Below are 23,601 nucleotides of genomic sequence, written 5' to 3' on the forward strand. Positions count from 1 at the left end.
TTTTTTATATTCAAATGTTAATAATTCCATTAGAATAATAATGTATAATAAAACGTTTTAAAATGTTTTTATGATCTCATAAATAAAGAAATCTATCTATCTATCTATCTATCTATCTATCTATCTATCTATCTATCTATCTATCTATCTATCTATCAAATATATAAAAAATCATTTGTATTATTATACAATATTACTATAATAGAATTATTAACATACAAATATTAAAAAATAAATTGATAAATATTATTGATAAACATTGTCTGTATTTTGTTGGGAAGTAAAAACTAAAATACCTCAAACCGATTGTTCATCATTTTTAATGAATAGCTGTGAACATTAGTCATGAAAAACAGCAAATAGCTAAGGATATCAAAAATATGATATAAAAAAAAACACCATAATGCCCATACATTTTTCACTATGCCAGTATAAAGACAAAAATATATAGCATATCAAGCCATCTCTATACATACAGTACATACAAATATGTATAAGCTATAGCCTGGCTGGCACACTAAACAAATCCTTCAGTCCGTGATAATACTAAGAGTTAAATGGCTTGCAAAAAAATAAAAAAAATAAAACACCAGAAAAATCACTGGACAAATTTAGAAATGTTCAGATGGAAATGTATCGTTGTTATCGTCGTTACAGGCGCGAATCTGTCCGCCAAAAAAAAACCAGGTAAAGAGTAAACTTCAGTTGTACATCGATTAAAGAAATTTCTCGAAGGCGTGTCGTGTGTTTTTCAGAACAGCACGTGGCAGATAAATCCGACTCAGTTAACAGGATTTTCCGATTATATTCACATTCATTCTGCGCTCCTATTAAACTGAACATCTCAGATGTTGAAGGATATCTATAATAAGGATTTATTTAGTCATTTTGTGCAACCACGTAAACAATATTAGATTTGGTCCATGGCCTTTTTCTTTCTTTTTTTCCCCCACAGGTGTGTTATTCGAGCACCATTGAGTTCTCTGGATGTTGTTGACATCAGTATCATCATATCGTGTACGTCCTGAAGTTCTAACACTCTCTAATACTGTTTCAGTGAGAGGTTTTGGGAAAGATTCCTTTCTCACACACACACACACACACACACACACACACACACACACACACACATACACACACACACATACACACCATGTATCATTTATGATATTCAGTTGTCAAGCTGCACAAAATCACTGATTTTTTTTGCTGTTAAAGTTCACAAAAAAAAGCCACAATTCCAAAAGTCTGCTCAAAATAAAGGGTTTAGGAAACATACAAAGACTTGGTGAGGCTTTTTTTAAAAAGATTTTTTTTTTTTTGCTGCAAGATTTTCCAGAATGTTCGCTGAACGTCTCCCGTGGAGAAGATCATAGTCGTACGCCTAAAAGAATACAGAGCTGCCAGGCTTGGACAAGTGCTTCCGAATCTCTCCTCTGCTCTGCTGTGCTTTTGCTCAAGTCTAATCCGAGTCTTTCTTTAAAAATCGTGTCTTTAAATAGCGTCGCCGAGCCGGATTCAGAAAGGAACCCAGGTCCAGATTCAGAAAGGAATCCAGGGATCCAGGAAGATCTTGCTCACGATCTCAGGAGGTTGGACGGGATGTTCTAGTTTAAGGTAGAAGATGCGCTGAAAGCCATGAGTACACAGTGTCCTGAGCTCTGTCAGTTTCCCCAGCAGCCGGGACAGGTAGTTGGGACGTGCCTCTTCGGAGACACTTGTGGCAACGTGTTCTTTGAGGCACGATATCAGCTGGTTCTGGAAATCCTCTACACGTTTGGGCTCCTTCAGGCCATGTCGATCTGTAAGAGAGGAGGGACAGCGTAAGTTCCAGCTGTTCCACGCTGATAAGCAATCGATCTACGCTATATGAGCGACAATATTTATACAAATAGGTGCACAAAAGCAATCATAAGCAGGTGTGTGCACTTAGGTGGTTTGTTCCTCCTCCAAAGAAAACAGATGGTGCAGATACAAGTCTCAAAGCACTTCTAATGAAGGACTTTGGTCAGATCCGCCCTGTTTCTCTGGAAATTTTCTCTTTGGGCTCCATTTGTATCGTACTACCAAAGACATTAAGACTCCAGTGAAACACATGTTTCAGAGCTGATCAGCTGTGCAGGCAAAGTGTATATATTGTACATAGTACACACATCCATCCATTCATTTCATTTGATTTCAGTACCCATTGACTGACTTTATCTGAATTCAATTTAACATGTAATAAATGAAATATAAAACATTATTAATACGACCAGGCCGATTTTTAATACCTGCCATTATTTGTTCCCTAGAGCCATTTGTGTTTGTTAAACTGGATTATCATATTATTAAAGAAATGCCTAGGCTAGTTTAGAAAGTTAAAAAAAGTGTATGCTGGTATTTTGGTGCATGTGTGTATGTGTGTGTGTTCACCATGTTTCAGGGGGTTTCTCTCTGGGTTCTCTGGTTTCCTCTCTGGGTCCATGCTCTATATGCTTGTTGAGTGTGTGAAGTGCCACGAAACAAAAGTGCCATGGTGAAACTGCCATGGTGCCATGGTGAAACTCACCTGTTATAATGGCTAGCGTGGCGAGGCAGCAGAACGACGCCAGGTCCAGGTGCAGACGCTGCAAACTCTGCGAGAACTCCATGATGGAGTCGATCCACTCGCCGAATCCACGCACACACTGCATGCGGTGCAGAACCACACCGTTGCAGAAGATCAGTTTATCCGTGTCTGGTTGTGATCTAAAACGAACAGAGTTTGTTTCAATGAATTAAAAAACAACAATTTGTTCTTATATTGTTTATAGTGACTCTAAAGTCATTCTTGTAATCACATATAGTAGCTGTAAACAGTCATTCTCTCAGCTGTCTCTATTTATTCTCTCTCTTTTAAGAAACTCTTTTAAGAAAGTTAAACACACACACACACACAGCTTGATATCTTGCTAATAAGTCCTTCCTTCTTACACTGGAGACTCCTTCCAATTAAAATAAATTCTTTCATTTTTCACTGTGTTTATTACTAGCCAACGTCTCACAACAAGTAACAATAACGTAACACAAAGAGTGCATCAATGTTAAACTTCACAACATCAACATCAACAATCAACAGCTTCTGACCAATCAGAACCGAGTATTCAACAGCGCTGAATTCTTATCATTGCGGTTATTTACCTGTAAGCCAGTCGTAATATGAAGAGCTCGACAAAAGCTGATTCGAACAGCAAGTCCTGGTCTTCCTTAGAGAAGGTGGTGAATACTGGGATGCTCTCAGCCCACTTCCTGATTACGCTCATAGATCCGGTCAGCAGGTCGTAAAACTGCTGGATGTCACTGGCGTCCTCCTTTTCAGGCACGTTAGTCACTGTCTGCTGATACTGAGCAGAAAACAAAGGGGTTTAATCAGCACCTGGACTTCCTAACAGCATTAATGCACAATCATATGAACGTAAAGATAATAAGAGAACAGTGTAGACGATATCACTAAGGGAAAAGTCCATCCTGAACGACTTAGATCTTGATAAATAACATGATTTTCAATGGTATTGAAATTTCCTGAGCTTTTCGACATCCTGCTAATAGCAGAGCAGAAGGATTTAGCCTTCATGTTTTTATAACACTATCTACCTAAAGACAGAGATGCAGTGGCACTTTGATCCTTTAGTCTGTTCACATTATCTGCACAATCTACCCAAACCAATAAGCTTCAAATTTGTGCTAACACCACACCAAACTGTTAGCATGCTAACTAGTTTCACAGCATTCTGGAACTTTCTGTCCGATCATATCATCATGTCCACAACTTCTACACTGGATTTCTCATTAATGCGACATTAAAGCTTGTTGAAAAACCATTTTTAGCATGCCCATGAGCATTTCTGTTTCAGATATTTAACATTTCTTCTCTATTTCACATATTAGCAGTTCAAAATCCAAGGCTTACCTTTGAGTAGTCCAGTTTGGAGAGGACTGGGTTGGAGTCTATGTGAGCGTTCACGAGAGTTGTGATGATATTCCCGGCAGGCAAAGCGGACGCTGATTCTGTGACCGGTTTTGGTTTCGAAGGCAAACGACCCCTTCTGCCCTTTAGGCTGTCTGTTCTTACAACTGAACAGGAATGAGGATAAAATCATACGTTAATAATGCAATAATACGCGAATGCAAGATTCATACTAGATACAGAGACATGTTAACGGTGTTACTGAAGCTTGATAATTTATTATTTTATAACAAATATAAAAATATATGAGTACGAAAAAACAATAAGATAATTAAATTCATCCATCTGTTGTGTGTAGGAGGTGAAAACTGCTATGGCTTTTCTCACCTTCTTTCACCATTCCGACTGCCAGGCACTTCTGAAAGCGACAGAACTGGCACCTGTTCCGCCGCCGTTTGTCCACTGGACAGTCTTTATTCGCGAGGCATACGTACTTGGCATTTTTCTGCACTGTACGCTAAAAGAAAAACAAACAAAAGCCCTTTCAATTCAACATGGTCAAGAATGCGAAGGAATTAATGATATAAATCCAGTGTTAATGATGAAGACATTCTATAACAGATACAGTAAGCAGTGAGCAGCTTTTTCTAGATGTATAATAATAATAATCATAAATCATAAATAACAATAGTATTTGCCTAATAATATTGCTATGCAAATGATTTGTTTGATTGTTTTAGGGTTTTAAAATTTTCTGGCCCAGAAATTTACTGGCCCATTTGAAATTACAAACTGCTCCTTTAAAACTGAGCTCACCTTGAAGAAGCCCTTGCAGCCCTCACAGGTGCGCACTCCATAGTGCTGGCAGGAGGCGTTGTCCCCACACACTGCACAGCACCCTTCATTTCCTGTTGGACTCTTGATTTTGGGAGACATCTGATTTTCCAGCAGGATCGAACTGTCCCTGCTGCTGTGATCCAGCCTGAGAGGACTGAAGCTGTTCTGATGGCTTCGAGAGAAGGGATCCTGATCAGGAAGCTGATGTTGCTGCAGCTGCCCCAGAGGGGACATGTCCTCTCCTGACAGAGGTCCAAAAGTGAAAAAGGAAGGAGCCTGAGGAAGGGGTGTCTTCTCCGAACCCCAGCAGCCTGCGTCTGGGGAGCAGGACCCATACGCTCCCTCCCAGGAAGGCACTGACTGGAACCCCGGGGTGGAGGGTGAAGGAGCCGAGACGGGGCTGCCAAAACAGTTCGAGCCACCTGATGTAGACAGCGCATCGTCCATGTAGCTCAAGGTGAAGGTGCCGGGGTAGCAGCCGTAAACCGGAAGGTTGTCCAGCTTGAAGGAGTCCTGGTTTGACGTGGCACCGGCACAGGTTGAAGCAGAGGCAGTCGCAGTGGCAAGCTGACAGGAGTAGGCATCAAATTCTCCTCCGTAGCCTCCAACCAGAGAGGTGATACTCGGCAGAGAGGACGTGGAGAGCTGCTCCCGCTGTTCGCTCACGTCCATGGCCAACCTGGAGGTGAAGTCAGGGTTCATAAGCTCTGAGCTGAAGAACATGCTCTCATAAGGCTGGACTCCATGTTGGCTTTGAACACAGGTCATTTCTGTAGAGCAGAACCACAAGAGCTACTTTTCAATATCGCAAAAGGCTTCCTTAGTTTTGCTCCTGCTCCTCTTAAATGTGCCTCGTGACCCCTGGCGTTGAAATAAAAACCCTTTCTAAAGGCTAGACGGGTAAACAGAGAAAGTGCCTAATGAGTAATGTAGTCATCACAACAGGAACTAATTTCGAGTAGACATTTCTGAGAAAGCCTGGAAAGCACTCTTCCAGCGTAAGGGCTATTTATATATCAGCCATACGAGTATATATAACTTTAGATCTGGCGAAACTCTAGAACTGGCTTTCAAACCTACACCAGAGGCTGAAGAGGATATGAATGAGATAACGAGGTAACAATGAAACCTACTGACTGAAGGGCTTCGTCATTCGGCATTGTCCTTTAGGGACTGTTTTAATTCTCGATTCTTAACAGACAGAAAGCGCAGCTCTTTGATTATCAAAACCATAAACACAATACCCTCTGTGAGGTGCAACTGAGAAGTCTGGAGTGCAACGAGAAGCAAAGATCGATGCACAAGCATGCCAGAGAGGACTATTTAAAGCCCAGTACGCAAACCGGTGCTCTGGAAGGCCTTGTCCCTTACAGATTATCGCCTTCGCTCTTGTAACACACTGACCTTAAGTGATCTCTCTGAGCCGAATCAGGCGTGTCCACTAACTCCACAATTTAAAACCTTACACCTTCCCTAAAAAAAAACTACACGCAAAATGTTGTTTTTTTTTTTTATTTTATTAGCTACAATTTTCTCTGGCAAACAAATACGTCTATTTTGTTTTGCAAAGAACACTTATTTTCATTGTTTGCATGTTGTTGAGATTTCAAAGCCAAATATGAGCTTTGCATGCAGGTCTGTCTGGTTAGAGCCTGCAGAGATTTTAGTTGCCATGACACTTCAGCTTGAATTTGCCTGCTTTGTTCTTTGTCCTTTTAAAGGTTACATATATGTTCATTATTTCGGTAAAAAGAAGTGCCAGAGACATTACCAACTCCCATGCAAATAAGACCAAAAGAAGAGTCAAGTTCTGACCAGAAATAGCAGATCATGCCATAATGAACGGTCTTTAAAATGCCATTTCTGGGTGCTAAATACATTTCCCATTGCTGAGCTCTGTAATAGAGCCTCGAGGAACAACTGTTGCACTTACATCACCGTTTCCATTCAATATCCTCAGCTAAAGAGTAATCTAAACATTTACATAAGCAGCAGTGGAGTTGTTATAAGACAGAATGACTTGCAGGTTGGTTCTGGAGAAATATAGTCACACAGTTTGCTTAAGGGGTTTCTCATTAAATTACTAAGACGCATCTCACACACATTTGAAGTAAATTGATAATGAAATAAAATCGAAACAGTTTATAGGCTACACTATAATTAGACAATTAGATATAATTAGTCGTTCACAAAGTTCTGAGCCTGATAATGTCTATAAAAATAACAGACATTAGGTGCATCCAAACCCAGACCGGACCAGTGGTCAGGGCACTATAAGTCCAGCGACTTAATAAACTTTTTTGTTAAAGCTGCGGTTATTTATTCATGTTCTACACATCTTCTTCTAAGTTCCTTTTACAAGTAAGGACTGTTGCATCTTTAAGCGCATAAAAGAAGCGCAAGCACGAGCCGGAAAAAAAAACGATCACTTACCTGCTTGCGGATTATTATTCTGGCTGGACTTATTTGTAATGTCCGTATAGCGAGTGAAGCTCGTGCATCACCACCGCTCGCGCTCTCACCACCCTGACACAGACGCGTTTAGCTTTCAAGTTTCTCGCCTCCAATTTATACGAGCCACTGTTTGTGCCGTGACGTAGCAGGTGCGTCCTGCCCTCACCGTTCCACTCGCCAATACGCGCGCGCAGGGGCGGAGGAGCTCCCCGAAATCTTTCCGGCCGCCGGCCAATCAGCGCGCGGGAGCTCTGGCAGCGTGACGCACGCTCGGGATTCCATTGACGCAAAACGAGCCGGAGCGTCTGCTGTGCTAAATATAGCGGCACACGAAGGCAACGGAGCGCCTAAACTCTCTGAAATCGGTTAAAAATAGTGGCAGGGGAAGACACAAATAACCGAACACACTGAGACAGAGGAGACGGAGCGGCGTAAAATCCCTTTATGTGCCATGTAAAAAAGGTGCTGCTCGAGCTGGCGGATGTTTACAAGCGAATAAAAGACATGTCTGAAGTGTTGAAGGAAGAATCTGATGAGCTTCAGTCTCGAGTTTAACTGCACTTACTGTATATATATATATATATATATATATAATCTTTCTTTCTTTCTTTCGTCTTATTTACCTAAAAAGAAGACACTATGTAATATATGTAAGAAATCTCTCTCTCTCTCTCTCTCTCTCTCTCTCTCTCTCTCTATCTATCTATCTATCTATCTATCCTCTCTACCTTCATTCATTTTTCTTTCTTTCTTTCTTTCTTTCTTTCTTTCTTTCTTTCTTTCTTTCTTTCTTTCTTTCTTTCTAGGAAGGATCTGTTTGATTTTTTTTTATGTTGATTATACCTACACTAGTGTGTGTGTGTGTGTGTGTGTGTCTGTGTGTGTCTGTGTGTGTGTGTGTGTTTCATTCCATATAGTCTGTGACAGATCAGATCATTTCTAACTGATCTACTTTAAAAAGGTCAGATATTTTCAGATATCTAAGCCATAATTTTTCCGTCCTTTACCTGCAGAAGGGAAATGCAGCTCCAGACTTAACAAAAGCAAAAATAAAACTTAATCATTACTGTTTATTTTATGATGGATTCGTCTGTTTGCTGGTTACAGGCTCCCAGAAAAAAAAGTGTAACCTTATATTGTGTATACATCATGCCTTTAAAAGGGTTTTAAAGTAAATCATCGGACAATAATAAGCTTTAAAGGAAAAATATGCACTTTTCTCGGAAAAGCTACATACCGAAGGTATGGAATGCGTACGACTGAAAGCAAGGACAAAGCATAATACAGTTTGGAGAGCATTTGATGTATATTTCATTTCAACACACTGAAACACTTGAAGCAACCTTATGAAAAGAAATAAAAATCATGGCATTCAGACTCAAGGCTAATTGTACTGCACAATTACACCGAGTAGTAATGTTAAAGTTTATTAGCACTTTCGAGCATTGCAACCAGAAGCACACAGGAGTTCTTGCCACTCTCAGAAGTGTGTTTCCTCCTCAGTGATATGCCAAGTGAATGAGACAGCCTGTTAGATGTTGAAAGCACTGGATATTAACAGAGACACAGACGAATCCTACAGCTTTTAATAGTCTCCTATCACCTCCTTTGGATTTCACTTTCCACACACACACACACACACACACAAACACACACAAACACACACACATATTCCCATGACTCTCTCTTTCTCTGCCACATGATCCAGGGTCTCACTATATCCACAGCAAGGGCCTTCAAAAGGCTGCATGTAATGTCACTTAGTGCTATGTAGGAGAAAATATGTTTGTGTAAGAAGCCAGTTAATGAAGTGTTGAAGGAGGATTCGATTAAGGGTATGAAGAAAAAAAAAATCAAGTGTATCTTATGTGTGTCTCTTACTCCAGACCCTGATGAAGATAAGATTTAAGATAACTCATGCGGATTGATTTACATGGATTTATTTTCAGCCTTTCGGAACGGATTTTTTATTTTTATTTTTTTAAGTCTTATTACTTGCTAAAAGAAATATTTAAAAAAGATCTTCATGGGCCTTGCATTTATTTTTTTATTTTTTTATTTTTTTATTTTTTTTATTCTCCCTATCTGTGTCTCTCTCTATCCATGGCCTCCCTTCTGGCATCAGACATGGCACAGGTAGAGGAGCTGCTGTTAACGGTAGGCGATCAGCTCTAAAAATGAACAATGCAATCAGAGTGTTCCTGACACAGCAAAACCTTCTAAATTACTGATCCGAACCAGAATATGAGTGAAAGGACCCCTGGTACAAGTTTTCTTCCCTCTGCAACACAAGTTGTAATTTCTCTTGTCATATCGAGACTGATTCCTGGCAGCTCTGCCTCTGAGCACCATTCAAGCTCTGCAAATGATCCAGCATGCAGCTGCACGACTTTCCAACGTTCTCCCACACCACCCTGTTGCTACGCTCCCTCCACTGGCCTCATCTAGCTGCCCACATTAGATTTAAAATACTGAAGCTTGCTTACAAAGCCAAAAAAAATGACCAGCGCCCACTTAAAGCACTTTTTACACCCCACGATGCACCACGCTCCCTTCCATCCTCCAGCACTGCTCGACTGATCCCACCATCTCTAAGGGTATAAGGAAGACGTGCATGAAGACTCTTATATGTTCTGGCAGCTGGGCGGTGGTATGAACTTTCCCAAGATGTCTGAACGGCTGAGTCACTCTCTGTTTTCAAACAAAGTGCATCCTGAAGTACTTTAAACTAACACTTAAAAACTTTTTTAAAAAACCTCCCAACAGAGCTAATAAGACTGACTGCATTTTAATCCGTGACCGTGTGAACCATCCATCCATTTTGCTATACCCGCTGGGTCAGGGGATCTGCTGGAGCCTATCCCAGCACACGTCGGGCGAAAGGCAGACCTGGACAGGTCACCAGTCCATCGCAGGGCCAAACATATAGACAGAAAACCACACACACGGGCAATTTAGAATCACCAATCAACCTAATGTACATGTTTTTGGACTGTGGGAGGAAACCAGAGTACCCGGAGTAAACCCACGCAGGCACGTGGAGAACATGCAAGCGCCCCAGCCTGTTCGAACCCAGGACCTTCTTGTTGTGAGGCAACAGTGCTAAGCACTAAGCCACCGTCCTGCCCCTTGTGTTTGCTTACACAGATAATCTGAAAGCTTGAATCTGAATGAGTGTGGGAAAAAGTTTGCGAGCATAAGGTTCAGAGGCAGAGCCAGAGACAGAAAAAGGTCACTGATGAACGTGACAGTTTCTCCAACACTGATTCTCCTCAACCGACACAATCAGATGTTACTTCAATCACCATCGCAGACACCGGAGATGGTGTTATGGCGTTAGTAATGACATCGACCTCAGTGACTGCACTGACCCTGTAAAGCAGCAGCAGCAAGGACAATAAAGCAAAGCTGGGAACAGAAGGACAGGGTTTGAGGTAGAATTACAGTACAGTAAAGCAGTGGATGTTATGATGCAGGAGAATGAAGGCCCAGGATGGAGAACAGCTCACACACACACATGGAGGAGGAAGAGATCAGATCAGATCAGCCACAGTACTTATATAAAACAACTGTTTATTTAAACTGACTTTTTTAGAGAACATCTCACTGACAAACTTCTTCACAGACAATGCAATAAATGTAAAATCAGCAGACATTATTATTTATTTATAACTGTTCTCTCTCTCCTCTGTGTGTGTGTTCGTGTGTTCCTATTCTTTCTTTTCTTTTTCTTTACCTGCTCTCTAATCGTAAATCGCCTGGAATCAAGACCCCGCCCACTTCCTCTTGCTGCTGCGTGTTGTTTCTCAGCCCTTCCCGTGAGCGCCCCACCTGCACTTCATACTTCACTTCCGGATAGAACGGAGAAAAGGAAGCCAAGCAGGTCTGATGACGTGTCTAACTGACGTAGGAAGGAATCCTCGAAATGGGGAAGCCCAGTGGAGACACACACACACACATACACACCGGACTGCTGTCCTCCTCACCCACCAGTAAATGACGCGTCAATTTTCCTCCAGCAGAACACGTTACTACAGATGCCACAAACTTCTTCTCATGATCTTCAAGAGTAGTGTAACAGAAGAGCATGGCTGCTTCCTGGGTCATAAAACGTGACTGGTAAAATAGCAGCTCCAATCTTGCCATAACTTTGGGTTCACTGATTAGGAACTTTGTGTTTAAAGTTTCTTTGAAAGTAGTTATCTCTATTATAAATGTCTATACACAGAATAATGGCAGAAGTCTTCCTTTCCACATTTAAAAGAAATATGGCAATCAAATCAATACATATGTTAGAATAAAGTAAATAAATACATTTACATGTTTTTGTAATATAGTTCCTCATCCCAGACATGTCTGAAGTTGCATAAGATCAGAAGTTTAGAAAGCTTATAGCGACCAGTTTAGCATCCTTTAAAGTACAAGTCTAATCATCACACTTGCCACTAAAGACATCATTTGGTTCACTAATACAATCTGCATGTAAAAACAAAGCAAAAAAAAAATCACTACATGATCATCTGAATCATTTCGGATGTACAAATAATGTGATGTACAACACCGAAGTTCCAACCGGGCCTGACTGTCTTACCATACACCATGTGCTGACTGAGGCAGGAAGTATTCTGACTCTAAGATGGCTGCTAAAGTTATGTGTCATCATTTTGTTCATTTTTCTCCCCACAACCGTGTGTCACACAGTGTCAGAAAAAACATACATAGTTTTGAGACACTTTACAACTGTTTTCATTTAGTCATTTACCAACGCTCAGGAGGTAGCGATAAATGTCTCGTACTCTTTAAGCGACATTTAGCTTGCATATCCAGTAAAGAAGCAAAGTGTCTTTGACCACATGCTTTTAACCACATTTGGGGTAAAGGAAAGATCATGTAGATTGCAAACCATCCCTTTAAGGAGGCCTGACGAGAGGAATGAGCCGTGACAAACAGTTCACAGCAAATTTGTGACAACCTTACAGATGTTTATTATGTATATGTGATGATTGAGTGTTAGATTCAATAAAGGAGTGTGAATAACAGTGTTAATAAAGAAGGGTTAACAGATTGGAAGGGTTTAGTGTTAGTATATTATGTGCGACTTTGTAAAAAGCATTCAGTGAACACAGCAGCAGTTATAGATAGAGGAAAAGATTGCAGGGTCATATTACTGCTCTTCTGTGACGGCATGTGCGGGATAGGATGTTCACATTGCACCGTTCACACGAGTCGCACAGCTCACAAACACATTCCCACGTTGTGGTTAAGCAGTCTCAACTAGCTGCCGTTGAAACAGAGAGATTTATCACCTTGTGTGGTCTGCAACCGACGGTGCAACTCTCTTCCTCATCTGTCCAGCTTCATTAGCCTATAGCATGTCTTCAGGAAAACCATAACAACTTTTTGCACCAAACACACACAAAATATAAGAACTGCTGAGACTGTGGTCTATTGTCTAAGGAGAGTTGTGCTGAAATATGGCTCTAATTTAACACGTTGCTAACATCTTAGCGTCACATGATTAATCTTTGATAAAAAGAATTCCTTGCCATTGACAAAAGTATTGTGTTGTATCAGTATTATTTCGTATTTCTATCTAAAAGCTGTGTAATGTTGTGAAATGTTTCATTTAAACTATTGTGTCTAGCAGCCTGGTACATGGCATGCACTAGCTAGCTGCTAACTACAGCACTGGCTCAGCTGTAAGGATGTTTGAGCTAATAATTGAACTGGAAGTAACTTTAAAACCAGTTGACCTGGCTGAAATATTTTTCCTCCCCCTAATATGTCTTATTTCTAATTGGTCTGAGGCAATTTCTGTCTCATTTTGACAGATTAGGAACATTTTTTACCTCAGCACAAGCTACACTTGTGGAACAGTAACCTAGATAATGTTATGCTAGCTTACTGCTTACTCCTAGCTATCATTATACAAATCCAGATTGGAAAATTGATGTTTATTGAGTATTTATTCATGCTAAAAAAAATAAAATAAATAAAAACATGTTTTTAGCTTAAATATCTAAGAAGGAAAGAAAAATCTGAGTGACAGAAATGAAGTGAGATTGCAGCTAGTCTTGGACAGAGCCTCTGAGGTGATTACTTTCAAACAAGGTTCAGCCAAAAAATTGATATTTCGAAGCTATGAGTTTTTTAAATGAATGTTTCTTGGGTATATTTTGTGACTAAGAAATATTTTCCTGTGGTAAGTTATATTTAGAAATGAGTGAGAACCAGAAAATTGTATTAGGTCTCTGTGTGGAGACAGATACAGAAAAATAAACATGGAGGTGTGTGAGAATATTGTGTCAAATTTTCATATTGTGTATTTGCAGGTTTTAATTGTACTTTAGTCATTGTAATAGTAAATATTGACACAATTGGCGGCCATAATTTATTCGTTGTTTCAGAATAGTGATTGGGGCCTAGTTATTTTGTGATCATGCCTTAATAAAAAAAATCCCACCATGTCACCTCAGGATCTCTGTCGTATTGACTGTTGTTGGGTTTGTAAAAGACTGCAGTTTTGCTGTCAATTCAGCCAGGACGCTGAGAAAGAAATTGTTCAATGTTAAAGGACATGAGACAGATAAAGGACATGAGGACATGTCAAATGATAGCTTGTTTTATTTCTTCATAAAATTGTTCTTCAGGCTGGTTGTGCACTATGAAATAAAGAAAACTGTTGTACACACAACTGGAGGTGTAAAAGATGGGTCTCAGATAAGACCTTGATCTTTGACTGTGGTTTTCTTATTGAGTGGAACATGGGTGAAAGCAGCAGCCACTGAACTGCTCAGAGTGATTCATCCTGCTACCAGGCGAGTGATTAAAATGCCATATTAGGGAAGTACCTCTTGAACGAGGTAAAAGATCACATTTACACAAACAGCTAGCGTTATATATCCCTACGTTAATACACTTTTGGGGAACAATCCACTTCACATAATTTCCTGTTGTGTGTAATCGATACTTCAGATGTTTGGTGAAATGGAAATAATAACTTCATGATTCCATCCTGAAATGTAGAAGCAAGTCTGTTTTCACAACCAGTTCAACTTTTCAGAATGTAAACACTTTCTCTCTTTTTTTAATGTCACCTTATCGATTATGACACCCTGGCTGAATGCTGACGCAGAAAGGAGAGAGGGAGAGCACGTCAAATCAAATGTGATTGAAAATTGAGGAAACAAATCTGACTTGATCTGGTTAGCTAGCTGGTAGATATGATAAAGGGCGATGGAATTGCTCAGTTGTTATGGTAAATGTACGCACATTGTATGAGCTGCTGTCTTTTTAATCATCACACCAAGAATCTAGTGAAAAGAATATCGCCTTTAAAAACAACCGATGTCTCATAGAGTTTCATAATCGAGTTTTCCACTGTCTCACAGATGACACTGGTTACATCATCACAGGGGACAGTACTCGTCATATATCAGGTGACTGCAGATAGTAGAAAAGGATTTTTTTTTTTTGCAGTGCATTGTGGGGTTTTTAAGGTGGCAACGTTCCATTTTTATGATCGAGAGAGAGACAGCACTTGAAATGGCTGATCAGCGTTCTAGGCGGCTGAATGATATGCGCCCATTGAAAACATTGTATGGGGTTGTACAATGTAACTAAATAGTTATACATATAGTATAACTATGTTATACATATACACCGTTCATAAAATAGTTATACATATATACCGATCAGGCATAACATTATGACCACCTGCCTAATATTGTGTTGGTCCCCCTTTTGCTGCCAGAACGGCCCTGACCATCGAACCATGGACTCCACTAGATCCCTGAAGGTGTGCTGTGGTATCTGGCACCAAGATGTTAGCAGCAGATCCTTTAAGTCCTGTAATTTGCAATGTGGGGCCTCCATGGATCGGACATGTTTGTTCAGCACATCCCACGGATGCTCGATTGGGTTGAGATCTGGGGAATTTGAAGGCCAAATTAACACCTCAAACCTGAACCATTTTTGCATTGTGGCACGGTGCATTATCCTGCTGAAAGAGTCCACAGTTATCAGGGAATACCGTTTCCATGAAAGGGTGTAAATGGTATGCGACAATGCTTAGGTAGGTGGTACGTGTCAAAGTAATCTACATGGACGGCTGGACCCAAGGTTTCCCAGCAGAAAATTGCCCAAAGCATGACACTGCCTCCCGGCTTGCCTTTTCCCATAGTGCATCCTGGTGCCATGTGATCCCCAAGTAAGTGACACACATGCACCCGGCCATCCACATGATGTAAAAGAAAACGTGATTCATCATATCAGGCCACCTTCTTCCATTGCTTAGTGGTCCAGTTCTGATGCTCATCTGTTCATTGTTGGCTCTTTTGGTGGCACACAGGGGTCAGCATGGGCACCCTGACTGGTCTGCGGCTATGCAGCCCCATACACAACAAACTGCGATGCACTGTGTATTCTGACACCTTTCTATTCAGCCTTGACCGCATATGACCCTGTCGCCGGTTCACCACTGTTACTTTCTTGGACCACTTTTGATAGATACTGACCACTGCAGAACGGTAACACCCCACAAGAGCTGCAGTTTTGGAGATGCTCTGATACAGTTGTCTAGCCATCACAATTTGGCCCTTCGTCAAACTCACTCAAATCCTTACACTTGTCCATTTTTCCTGCTTTGGAAAAACAACTTTGTGGACAAAATGTTCACTTGCTGCCTAATATATCCCACCCACTAACAGGTGCCATGATGAGGAGATCATCAGTCTTATTCACTTCAATTGTCACTGCTCATAATGTTATGCCTGATCAGTCTATGCAATCTACCTTCTGCTTGATATATTTCCCTAATTCTCCAGGGCAACTAAGGATGGGTGAAAGAATGCACAAACCCCAACACGCTCTGGAATAACAGCAGACAGACTGACTCAGAAACAAACCTGCTGGAAACACCTTACCTATAAAATCAGTGCTTGTCAGATAGACCAACATTTCACTGGGTTTTTTCTTTCCATTTTTTTCCAAATTACATCAGATAACCAGGGGCACAACAGTGGAGGTTTCTGTAATTTCCAAAGTAATAGGATCCTTCTGCAGGCCAATAGAAAGACAAATGCAATAACCCGCCTGGCTGTTAGCTGTATGGCATCAGCGCTAATGCCAAAAATAATGACACACACACATGGCTGCAAGTCTATTCCTAAAATCTCATGTAGTGCTCTAAAGAAACTTTGGCATAATCTTGCAGTCTCTTGCATGGTCGCCGGTGTACACTGTGTCATGTTCACGATGAAAAAGCAAAGAGCATGCTTTCTAAAGCTTGTTTAAAAGCTACACGGCTCTGTGGATTAAGAGCCAGTCGAAATGCCACAAGCCAGACAACAGAGCTCAATGGGAGAAAACCGCCGTACCTAAAAACGCAGTAATGTTTATTAGGTGCTTTGACATAGCAGAGTGTTTAGAACAGGATGGTCTGGTGACAATGCAAGAAGGAAAGGACACACAGCTCATTCTGTGGTGGATGAATAAACACAGATGATTACCAAGGAGTCTTTCCAGACCTACACCTTCAGCTGAGTCGTGTGTAGTGTGATGGAGGAAGTGTAAAAGAGGGGGAATTCTTAAGAATTCGGCTCACCTTGTACTTTAAGCTTCACTATCTGGGGTATCTACTATCTTTTAATAACCGAGATATTTGGGCAGCTGAGTAGATGGTGGGTGCGAGGCTTGTATTTTATATATATATTGTTTAGTTAGTTAGTTGCTGTATAACTCCATTAAGTGACTTCAGAAGAATAAACACTTGGTTACAGCAAAATAAAAAAAAGAAGAAAACAATGTGACATAAATTTGTTTTTAATTCTGAAATATTCGAGATGAGAAAATCCATCAGATGGGGTCATCACGGTGACTGAATCTTGGAAAAGATCCAAAAACCTAAAATATATTTTTGTTGGCTTGCAGTGTAGGAGTAAAATGTAGCTTAATCATAAGTCTAATCAGACACTGGCTGTCTGATGCTCGTGCACAACTGTCAAAACAAAATATTTAAATGCATGGGTGGAGTATGTGTGTGTGTGTGTGTGTGTGTTTAAGAGATAGGTGTTTAGATGGTCTTTGACCTCCTCCAGTGTTCCAGCGAAAGTCTCACATGGTTTGTGTCCTTAACATTAAAAGAGTTTCAGAGATCTTGCTATACAGCTCACTGTATCCCATTTCCCTTATGGCTGCAATGGAAAAAAAGCTATCAGCAAATGAATAACATAACATGACATTAAATACAGGTTACACAAATGATATTGGAGTTCAAGGAGCACATAAAGCTCTGTGTCTTTAATCCCTGTGCCAGTCAGGAATGTGTGTGGAGGGCAGGACGGGCATCAATCCGTTCTTCACGTGGGTAGTAAAACTTAAAACTGAAAACATGTCATCATTTGTTTGGACTGCGTCCACGGGTTTTGTGGTGCTGAGCACGGAGGAAAATTAAGCTGTGGGAGGTCAGATCTAAGACGTGCTTCAGATCGCAACATAGAATGGGATGGAATTGCACATTTCCAGACACCATTACAGGCTGATGTCGTTCAAGAGACTTCAGCCCTTGTGTGTTGACCCTCCAGGCTGCTCCGGGTTAGTGAGCCTGTAATGACACTGTAATGAAATCAAGAGTTGTTTTCATACAGACATATTAAATTAAATTCAAAATAAAAACTGAGATGCACCGGGTTTAAAAGGGGGAACCCATCCTCACCTGAGTGACACCGGATACATACATCGTTACTCTTCCACAACAGTAAATCAACAGAAGCGTGTTGAAAGGATGTTCAGTACGAGCAGATTGTGAATAAGAGTACTGGGAAGAGAACAGGACAGTACTTTATAATCACAGCTGCACAATGTATGTCCAGCTCTACAGTATCCAGTTGAGATTAACGAGTGGAGCAAGGAAAAAGTGAAAAGCTGAAATGTATATTTAATGCTGAAGTGCTCACATTTGTTGTCCTGGATACTGAGAACATCTTTTATTCCCCCCCTCTCTTTCTCTCTCTCTCTCACACACACACACAATATTTTCTTTGTCAGGACTTTCTGTTGACCTAACAATCACCTAACACCTAACCCTAAACTCTCTAATGAAGAGAACTGGTATACTGAGAACACCTTGTCTCACCTACACCCCCTTCCCCACACACACACAGATGCAATATTTTCTTCCATTGACCTAACAGTAACCTAACCCTAAACTTACTAATGAAGAGAACTGGTACATTGAGAACACCTTGTCCTCTCTCTCTCTCTCGCTCTCTCTCTCTCTCTCTCTCTCCTACCCACACACCAGAGGACCCCCCTGCATTGACCTTACAATAAAACTTGGTAAAGAAAAGAGATAAAAAATTTTAGATACCAGTTGTTAGTTTCAATTGACACTATTCTATTATTGTAAGGCTTTGTGGTCAGTTTGGCTTTCATAAACGGCTCAGCGCACGCGCACACACACACACACACACACACACACCAAGTATATGACGTATAGTAATACGTCATAAGCACGTGACATTTGTCATAAATTGCCCGACATTTATTAATGTGTATTTCTTCAGTGTCTCCTTTGATCAGTCCCAACCCTGGGAGTATAATCACGCTACAGTTACTCTCTTCTTTCATACAAGTTTTTAACGTGTGCACGTGCGCCCTCTGCTGATGGACTCTGTGTGGGACAGTTGCTAAAACTTTAGCCGTTTAACCGTTCCACCTAGTTCCTTTAGCTATTTATATAATATAAATATATAGGTACTTTTCCTTTATACCTATATTTAATATTTAACACTTTTTGCATAGTCGTATGCTAATTCTGTAGAATGTCACAGTTAACCGGCGGTTTGTAGACATGATGGCGTTTCATCCAATCGGAGCCATTGAATTTGATCACGTGACTCAGAAGCTTAACGGTTCGTCCAATCAAATCGCTTTGCTTATTTAAAATTTAGAACGGTGCAGCAGCTAACAAGCTACATGGCAAAATATCGGTTATAAAATGAAAGCATGCAGTGTCCAAAAGCAAAAACAGATGAATAAACTCATATTTTGTCCTTTTAGTACTTGGTATTCCTTCTCCCGATAAACTTTCTGAAGTAAACACTAACACTTTTAACTGCTGTTGGTTTAATGTTAGATATTATATTAATGACGTGTTTCTGGTATGTTCTTGTTTCTATAGTAACAGCTTATTCACAGTGACTTGTATGGCAAAGCTTAATATAATCTTATAGACTAATTATACACAGATTAAAACGTGCCAAATTATTAATATGGTAAATTTGTGCTCATTCACACGCAATAGCTTTAAATGAGGAAGGCCTGAGTTCAGAGGACATAAGGTTCATCCCAAAGGTGTTCAATGGGCTTGAGGTCAAAGCTCTGTACTGACCAAATACAGATTCTTCCACTCCAACCTTTGCAAACTATGTCTTTATAGACCTTGCGTTATTTTTTTTCCAGTGAAGGGAAATTGTAATGCTACTGCATAGAAAGACATCATAGACCATGATGACCTTTTCTAACCTTTCTAATGAGAGCAGTTTGGGGAAGAACCACATATGGTACCATGATCAGGTCTCTACAAACAAACTGTAGGCCACTGTAGTGTGTATCTTGGTTTGTTTTTGTCTTATTAACGAGAAAAGAAGAGGCTGGTAAATGAAGCGGCAATAATGTAGGCAATAATTAACTTATTAACTTATTAACTTAATGATAATAAAGAAATATATACTTAGCACTGGAAAAATTAAAAAAACTGGGGTCGTGTATGAGCTTCATCCATGTCTTTGATTAAGTTCCCATAACAACACGCCCCCAAGTATTTTATTTCTTAATTACATTTATTTATTTAGTAGATGCTGTTATTTTACAAACGAGGAAATACAAGCATAGGAGAACAATAATAAGTATGTAGAATGTCCAGAAACATTCTGACAAATTATGATGTCTGGGTTGAAGTTGAAAGTTCGTTCCACTAATGAGAGGAAGTTCTGGAAAGGGACAACTTACCTCCTTACTTCTATGTTTAGTGCAGAGGGTAGCTAGATATTGAGGGTAATTGAAAATAGCCAGAGAGAGAGAGAGAGAGACAGGGAGAGAGAGAGAGAGAGAGAGAGAGAGATGATCGTGAGCTATGACCATGGTCGCTTATGTTAAATAGATGTAGACTGTAAACACTATTAAAAAGTTAATAAATAAATAACCACTGTGTCATTTAGCACCTCCTTACACTAGCAAGAACTTCATGCACAAGATGGCGCTCTAGGACTCTCAATCTCCTCAGCCTTCCCATGTCTAAAGGACTCGTTTGGCTCTTTGAGGGTCCATGTTCTAATACTGGCCTCCTGACACTTCTTGTTCCTGTGTTTCTGTATTGTTTATGTCAGTGCTAAAAATCAGAATGTCAAAGTGGGATCCAGAGGAAGCCTAGACAGTCATTATTTAATGTTCGGTACTGAAGGGGATTTGTGAAGTTTATTTTACACAGGGTGGCTACAGAAATGTCTGAGAGCCCCTGAGCTCTCAGGGGCTGTGGTGTAGTTCATATATAAAAACAGCAATCGTTATTTTACAAGTAATTTTGAGGTATCCTGTAGCTTTTCATGATTCCGACAGGGTCTGATGAATAAAAATCGTTTTAATTAAACAAGTCCAATGAGTAGAGTGAACTGTAAACTGATTGTTTCTACAGAGGACTTCCACAGAGACGCTTCACATTGTTGCTTGGGGTTTTTTTGCATAAAGCTTTTCTCAAGCGCCTTCACTCACATTCTCTGGCGTAGTAAACTACCCACTCTCTCTCTCTCTCTTAACATTACACACACACACACACACACACACACACACACAAACAATGTTTCATTCAGTAGTCCGCTTCTGAAGTTTCCCTTTGGCACAGACTTGCTCCAGCATAAAGATTTCCATCACATAAAAGCAAAGAACATGCACTTCATTACGTTAAACCTTATGTAAGCATGTGAGCCTCTTCCAGAACTTTTGCAGGCTTTTTTTTTTATTACAGTTACTTATGAGCTCTCTGTAGCTCAACATATGACTTCATCCCTGAGTTCTCCAAAGGAAATATTATGTCCGAGTCGTCCTCGTGTCATGTGACTGCATGTTTTTCTGGGCGTATTATGAAGTGCAGGATGGAGAGCTGTGCTTATGTACATTCCCCGAACTGTACAGGAAAGGCAGGAAGTTCCAGGCCCACTCAGGAAAAGACAGAGAGGAGCAGGGCTCAGTCCAACAGGCCTCAGATACCGGCCAACGCTGTGTGCGCTGTCTGATGGTTCTCCAAGCCCGGGACCTACGCCATCTTATACTGGTGCATGTTGGCCTGAATGAACCTTTTCCCCTCCTTCAGGCTTGTTCAATGACAGACATAAACATTCTCATAAAGAACACAGAGTTATTGTGTCAAACTTTCCTCGGATTATTTCAGCTAGTTACTGCTGGATGGGTTGACGACGTGAAGTGCTGCCCTGCTGCAAATTTAATTGACAGTCAAAAGAAAGTAAAGCTACACTTTTAGGATTTTACACAAGAGCAGGATACAAACATTAAATTCAGATATGCTTAGAGCTCAGAATGCATACAAAATGATTTTTGGTATTAATACATGGAATTAAATACAGTATATACCAGTTTTGTGTGCTTAATTTGAAGTATTTATAAAATTAAATAAGCAGTTTGCATTTTTTTGAGCCCTCTGCTGTAAACTGTAAAGTGAATTACAGCTCCTATTGTTAATAACTGCTCTGTTGAAACTGCTTGCATATTTTAATAGGAAAGGGACATGGCCTAGCATTATTTCTGCTCCAGCTGGGGGTGGAATTTGTTTCCGGACTAGAAAAATGAAGGCCTGGAATGAAGAAACTATCCAGATTTAGTTTTGTATTTATACTTTTTTTTTTATTTTAAATATTGGATTTTATAAACAGTTAAATAGTACCATCTTCATCATAGATATATATGAATGAAAAACAAATTAGGAGTTTCCCAGAATTTACTGATGTGCCAAACACAATCTATTTCTGAGCACACCTGATATCATCTTGAGGTCACATTACGATCCGGAAACAGTTCTCTAAACACAGCATCGCTGAGATAATGAGATAATAAACTCTTGGGTTTCTGTTACAGACAGCATCTTGTTATTAAAGCAAAAAATTGTGATGGGTTTGTAATTTCTGTCACTTTATGATCATAATCTGATCTCTGCCAGTCTATGCTCACAGAAACTAGCACAGGTGGCATGCTGTTGTAATACTACTACTACTACTACTACTACTACTACTACTAATAATAATAATAATAATTGTGTATCTTTTGTTGTTTGTCTTATATTGAACAAGACAATAAATAAAATAAATGGCTTCCCCAAACCTCCCTGTTTAGTGCCCACTGTTCAAGAACAGAAGGTCGGGGTTCAAGTCACAGCACCACTGTTGGGCAATTGAGCAAGGCCCCTAACCCTCTGTACCCCAGGGGTGCTGTATCATAGCTGCCCCTGTGCTCTGACCCCAACTTCCTCAGCTGGGATATGCGAAGAAAAGTGTTCCACTGTGCTGTAATGTATGTGTGGCAATAAAAGGGATTCTTCTTAAAAAGATGGTTCCATCTCAAACCCTTAATGATTCTTTGTTATATTTTCATAGTACAGTTTTAACTTTTTGTATAGAACCCTCCAGAAGAGTTAAAATCTTTCTTCACAGAGGGTTCCACGTAGCTGAGGATGACCACAAGACATTTATAGTAGTTTCTCTTATGAGACTCAGCTGCCACCTCACAGCTCCCCGGGTCGACCCTCAGACCAAGTTTCTGCCTGTAGAGTTTGACTATGTGTCTGCGTGAGTGTTCTCTGAGTTCTTTGGTGAATCAGATATTCATGATGTTCAGTGATGGACCCTTCCACTTCACACTACTGGGACAGGATTCTCCAGATTCGGTTCTACCATGACCAGCATCAGGAGCTTACTGAAGAATCTTTTAGAAGAAAAAGTGAGGGCACAAAGCCTTTATTATAGCTACACATATAATTCTTTGTACACGTACAAAGAATTCCAGCGGAATTCTTTTCTTCACATATCCCCAGCTGAGGGTCAAAGCACAGGGGCAGCTATGATACAGCACCCCTGGAGCAAAGGGAGCTAAGGTTAAGGGGCTGGTGAGAGCTTGATGGTGTAGGGGAACCCCAATCCTTCAAGCAACAACCCAAAGCCTTAACAACTCGAGCCACCATGATGGGTTTGTTGTCACGGCTCTCTTCATAGACATTTTTACAAAAATAGAAGTGCTAGCACTGACTGGTTAATTATATTAATAGGAATAATAATGCTAGTCTAGAGGGCATGGTGGTTTAGTGGTTAGCATGCTTG

At 40.4% G+C, this 23,601-nt stretch overlaps 1 protein-coding gene across 3 annotated transcripts; it reads right to left on the reverse strand.

Moving 5' to 3' along the window:
• Positions 1–304: 304 nt before the first annotated feature.
• On the reverse strand, positions 305–7,348 carry nr4a1 (nuclear receptor subfamily 4, group A, member 1). Of its 3 annotated transcripts, none has more exons than XM_058410385.1 (7): positions 7,199–7,348; positions 4,745–5,535; positions 4,316–4,445; positions 3,932–4,095; positions 3,163–3,365; positions 2,552–2,730; positions 305–1,802 (listed from the first exon to the last, which is right to left on the reverse strand). In XM_058410385.1, the coding sequence occupies exons 2-7, from the start codon at positions 5,531–5,533 to the stop codon at positions 1,543–1,545; spliced, it is 1,725 nt and encodes a 574-aa protein (XP_058266368.1). In that variant the 5' UTR covers positions 5,534–5,535; positions 7,199–7,348; the 3' UTR covers positions 305–1,542. The 3 variants fall into 3 exon arrangements, with proteins under 3 accessions (XP_058266368.1, XP_058266371.1, XP_058266370.1); XM_058410388.1 differs by having other exon boundaries at positions 4,745–5,444; positions 7,199–7,316; XM_058410387.1 differs by having other exon boundaries at positions 4,745–5,657; positions 7,199–7,316.
• Between the last annotated feature and the right edge of the window lie 16,253 nt (positions 7,349–23,601).

Source organism: Hemibagrus wyckioides, linkage group LG15 (assembly GCF_019097595.1).
Source record: "Hemibagrus wyckioides isolate EC202008001 linkage group LG15, SWU_Hwy_1.0, whole genome shotgun sequence".
Taxonomy (NCBI): Eukaryota; Metazoa; Chordata; class Actinopteri; order Siluriformes; family Bagridae; genus Hemibagrus; species Hemibagrus wyckioides.

Bases quoted from the DNA above. Each gene is read 5' to 3' on its own strand.
- nr4a1 (XM_058410385.1), bottom strand. From the start codon at position 5,533: ATGACCTGTGTTCAAAGCCAACATGGAGTCCAGCCTTATGAGAGCATG. The intron at 4,096-4,315 runs GTGAGAAAAGCC...ATTCCTGTTCAG, and splicing joins AGTCGGAATGGTGAAAGAAG to TTGTAAGAACAGACAGCCTA. The intron at 2,731-3,162 runs GTAAATAACCGC...TGTTCGTTTTAG, and splicing joins ATATTACGACTGGCTTACAG to ATCACAACCAGACACGGATA.